We start from the raw sequence: 5,144 nt of genomic DNA, 5'->3' as shown, positions 1-5,144 counted from the left end.
TATCAGTATAATTTTTGACTGGAGTATTATATATATTTGACAGGAGTATGGTATCAGTATAATTTTTGACTGGAGTATTATATATATTTGACAGGAGTATGGTATCAGTATAATTTTTGACTGGAGTATTATATATATTTGACAGGAGTATGGTATCAGTATAATTTTTGACTGGAGTATTATATATATTTGACAGGAGTATGGTATCAGTATAATTTTTGACTGGAGTATTATATATATTTGACAGGAGTATGGTATCAGTATAATTTTTGACTGGAGTATTATATATATTTGACAGGAGTATGGTATCAGTATAATTTTTGACTGGAGTATTATATATATTTGACAGGAGTATGGTATCAGTATAATTTTTGACTGGAGTATTATATATATTTGACAGGAGTATGGTATCAGTATAATTTTTGACTGGAGTATTATATATATTTGACAGGAGTATGGTATCAGTATAATTTTTGACTGGAGTATTATATATATTTGACAGGAGTATGGTATCAGTATAATTTTTGACTGGAGTATTATATATATTTGACAGGAGTATGGTATCAGTATAATTTTTGACTGGAGTATTATATATATTTGACAGGAGTATGGTATCAGTATAATTTTTGACTGGAGTATTATATATATTTGACAGGAGTATGGTATCAGTATAATTTTTGACTGGAGTATTATATATATTTGACAGGAGTATGGTATCAGTATAATTTTTGACTGGAGTATTATATATATTTGACAGGAGTATGGTATCAGTATAATTTTTGACTGGAGTATTATATATATTTGACAGGAGTATGGTATCAGTATAATTTTTGACTGGAGTATTATATATATTTGACAGGAGTATGGTATCAGTATAATTTTTGACTGGAGTATTATATATATTTGACAGGAGTATGGTATCAGTATAATTTTTGACTGGAGTATTATATATATTTGACAGGAGTATGGTATCAGTATAATTTTTGACTGGAGTATTATATATATTTGACAGGAGTATGGTATAACTAAGGGTGAGAAGCAGCACATCTCCCAGAGTCTGTGTACACCTCTGATGAGGAAGATTAGGAGTGATCTACAGCAGTGTGTCTCCCCGTTTGAAGATGAAGAAGGAGAAAGTACACGTCTTAACTCCAGGTACATACAACATACATTAATGTATTCCGGTAAATTTTTGCTGCAGTATAATTTTTTTCGCCCTTCATTATAAGGGCAAAATTATTATTACAGTGAACATAAGTAAACAACATAATGATGGACCCATATCACTCTGTCTGTCTGTCTGTCTGTCTGTCTGTCTGTTTTTCCCGTCCACAAATTTTGTTCCTGGCTGATAACTTTGTTATATATGGACTGATTTACATAAAACTTGGTCAAGCTGTTCAGTTTGCAAAAATACACACTGAGGTGAAAAGTCGAGGTCAAAGGTTGAAGTATTTGGGTTCAATGGTCAAGGTCAAATTTTGCTTCTTTTCACTGATGAACATTTTGTTACTACATGATGAAGCAAATTTGATCAGAATTATACAAGGAGTCAACTGACCAAAGGTCAAGGTCAAGGTCACTGGGTCAAAGGTCAAATTAAATATTTTTTCACTAATGAGCATTTTATGACATTATGAAGCACAGTTGGTTGGAATTAAACAAAGAGAAACACTGCAGTAAAAAGTCAAGATCATTAGGTTCCAAGGTCAAGGTCAAATTTTGCATCTTTTCACTTATGAACATTTTGTTATGACATGATGAGGCCAATTTTTTTAGCTTTTCACAAATGAGCATTTTATGACATTATGAAGCAAAGTTGATCGGAATTAAACAAAGAGTCAGCTGACCAAAGGTCAAGGTCATTGGGTCAAAGGTCAGGGTTAGATTTTGTACCTATTCACTGGTGAACATTTTGTTATGACACTTTGAAGCAATGTTGGTCAGAATTAAACAAGGAGTCAATTGACCAAAGGTCAAGGTCACTGGGTCAAATGGGCAGATTGCTTCTTGATGATTATGGGGGATATATTGCCACAAGACAGGGCCCTTACTGACCTGTCAGTGTTTTAGTTGACATAGTAATGAAATGTGACGGCAATCTGAAACCTAGGTTAATTGAATTTGAACCTTGAAGGGCGAAAATTTGACTGGTGAACATTTCCAGGTATACAGTAATCAGACGGTTTTCTGTATCACTGTGGATTACCTATACTTTACGTTTATATAGACATGATGTTTTGCATGTAGAGTTGTCTGCAGCAGTATAGGCTTGAAAAGGCCATGAATTATGGAGGTTACCTCGAAGAAAATCTTAATCAGGTGTAAACAAGTTGATAACATTTAGAAGTGAAGCAACACTTACAATCGTGTCACCTACAGGATACAATGAAGAATTGAACCAGGAACCTGGGCCCAGATATTTTGTGCTCTAGCCCAATTTCTTATTCCAATCATAAATTAATACAAAAATGTTTTTAAGAGACTTGGGACCGAATACCAATTTCAGTGTTTAAAGTTGATCTTTTGACTGAGTGATGTATAATTTTAATCCTGTTGCAAGAAAGTAGGTTTAAGCACAGAATCCATGCTTGAGTACTGTTTACTGTTTAATTACTTCATTTACTTATATTTACATTTGCGCTGCAACCTGCTATATGAACATTACCAGAAGAAATACATATCATTCAAGTATGAAAGCAGAAACTCTTGTAACACGTGGTTTACTTATGACGTCATAGATTAACTTTGTTCAATGAGAGTCTTGTCACTTCGCTTCGGATAACATGGAGAATGCACCTGCGTCAAACGCTGAAATGACTGCGGTTAATTGTTGGCGCCAATTTTAGTTAAATAGGGCTGTTCCACCAATGTCCTTTAAAGGACGACGATTATACAAAATGCAGTTAATAAATAAATTATCAAAGAACAAATAGATAAAGTTAAACAATTATTCTATAATAAAAATGTAAATAGAAAAATGTATATGGATTGAACAGCTTTTTTTAAAGTCTCATGCTGGTATGAACGCAAATCGGTTACATCCATATTAAACATGAAGCCCGCTACAAACTTGGGACTGAGCAGGCTTCATGCAATATGGAGGTCGCTGATTTGCGTTTATACCGGCATGAAAATTTAAAAAAAACGCCGTTCAATCCCTATTTAGTTTAAATTTCTGGTTTCAGAATTCACTCCAGAGTTTATCTTTTAGCATTTTCAAATATTTTTATAAAAATTTAACATATGATATTGAAGTAAAGTTTAAATGTGATGTCAGGTGTGTGTTTGATTGAATATGATGTCAGGTGTGTGTTTGACTTAATGCGATGTCAGGTGTGTGTTTGATTAAGTGTGATGTCAGGTGTGTGTTTGCTTTAATGTGATGTCAGGTGTGTGTTTGATTTAATGCGATGTCAGGTGTGTGTTTGATTGAATGTGATGTCAGGTGTGTGTTTGATTAAGTGTGATGTCAGGTGTGTGTTTGATTTAATGTGATGTCAGGTGTATGTTTGATTCAATGTGATGTCAGGTGTATGTTTGATTTAATGTGATGTCAGGTGTGTGTTTGATTTAATGTGATGTCAGGTGTGTGCTTGCTTTAATGTGATGTCAGGTGTGTGATTTAATGTGATGTCAGGTGTGTGTTTGATTTAATGCGATGTCAGGTGTGTATTTGATTTAATGTGATGTCAGTTGTGTGTTTGATTTAATGCGATGTCAGGTGTGTATTTGATTTAATGTGATGTCAGGTGTGTGTTTGATTTAATGCGATGTCAGGTGTGTATTTGATTTAATGTGATGTCAGGTGTGTGTTTGATTTAATGTGATGTCAGGTGTGTGTTTGATTCAATGTGATGTCAGGTGCGTGTTTGATTTAATGTGATGTCAGGTGTGTATTTGATTTAATGTGATGTCAGGTGTGTGTTTGACACACAACAGTCATTCTTTTTCAACCGTACAGTTAAACATTATTATGTTTGTATTAAGATATACCAACAATGTGGCATCCCCGGAGAGATTTGTGAGGACACGGCTATATTTCACAAGTGAGAGTCACATCCACTCCCTTCTCAACATGCTGCGATACGGAGAACTCTGTAAGGTACGTAGCTAGACCACCCCGGGGGTTTATTTACATGTTCCATATGAGGCTATTCTGTCTTTTTGTATTGCAGAGTTATCTGCTCTTGTGAGCAGGTATTGTTTGTTACGTCATTTGTTTGTGAGAGTAACGTCATTAATTTTTGAGAAAACGACATAATTTTCTCGTGATAATCAATACCTGCTCACAAGAGAAGATAACTCTGCAATATGCAAAGACGGAATAGAGCTAGGCATACAGGGTGATATTATAGAGACGGTTGTAAGGGTGGTAACTAGACCACTCAATTTATATGTTATATTTCTCCCACATTAAGAATCTCTTAACACTTCCAATTTGGTCAACAAAAGAGTGATTTTTGTAAAATTAAGTTGATATTTGTATTGATATAGATATTAATAAACTGACCCTATTACCTGTTTCTAGGAACCCACCGATCCCCAGTGGACCAAGGCCATGGATTTTGTGAGTGAATTATCTGAGCTTAACTACATGACACAGATCGTGATAATGATGTTCGAGGACCCAAGCAAGGTGAGTGGTGGAGAATTCATATCATTTACAATATCAGAACTCACCCATGTCAAAGCTTTACTTTATACACAAACAGTTTACGTAATAAACATGTTGCAACGTTTCAAGACTGACTGGTCCCCTTGTTAAGCTATGACTGAGTATCTCAATGTTGTATTATAAGACTGACTGGTCCGTTTGTCAAGCTATGACTGAGTGTCACAATGTTGTATTATAAGACTGACTGGTCCGTTTGTCAAGCTATGACTGAGTATCTCAATGTTGTATTATAAGACCGACTGGCCCCTTTGTCAAGCTATGACTGAGTATCTCAATGTTGTATTATAAGACCGACTGGTCCCCTTGTCAAGCTATGACTGAGTATCACAATGTTGTATTATAAGACTGACTCGTCCGTTTGTTAAGCTATGACTGAGTATCTCAATGTTGTATTATAAGACCGACTGGTCCCTTTGTCAAGCTATGACTGAGTATCTCAATGTTGTATTATAAGACCGACTGGTCC

General features: G+C 34.9%; 1 protein-coding gene across 1 annotated transcript in view; it reads left to right on the top strand.

Moving 5' to 3' along the window:
* LOC110458782 overlaps positions 1–5,144 on the top strand; it is a 70,859-nt gene that overhangs the window by 10,180 nt on the left and 55,535 nt on the right. Inside the window, exons 5-7 of the mRNA XM_021510690.1 lie at positions 1,013–1,155; positions 3,991–4,105; positions 4,532–4,639. Of these exons, the coding sequence (XP_021366365.1) occupies positions 1,013–1,155; positions 3,991–4,105; positions 4,532–4,639 (366 nt within the window). The remainder of the gene's footprint in view (positions 1–1,012; positions 1,156–3,990; positions 4,106–4,531; positions 4,640–5,144) is intronic.

The sequence above is a fragment of the Mizuhopecten yessoensis genome, unplaced genomic scaffold (genome assembly GCF_002113885.1).
Source record: "Mizuhopecten yessoensis strain PY_sf001 unplaced genomic scaffold, ASM211388v2 scaffold9767, whole genome shotgun sequence".
Lineage (NCBI taxonomy): Eukaryota > Metazoa > Mollusca > Bivalvia > Pectinida > Pectinidae > Mizuhopecten > Mizuhopecten yessoensis.
This window is presented reverse-complemented; position numbering and strand designations above follow the sequence as displayed.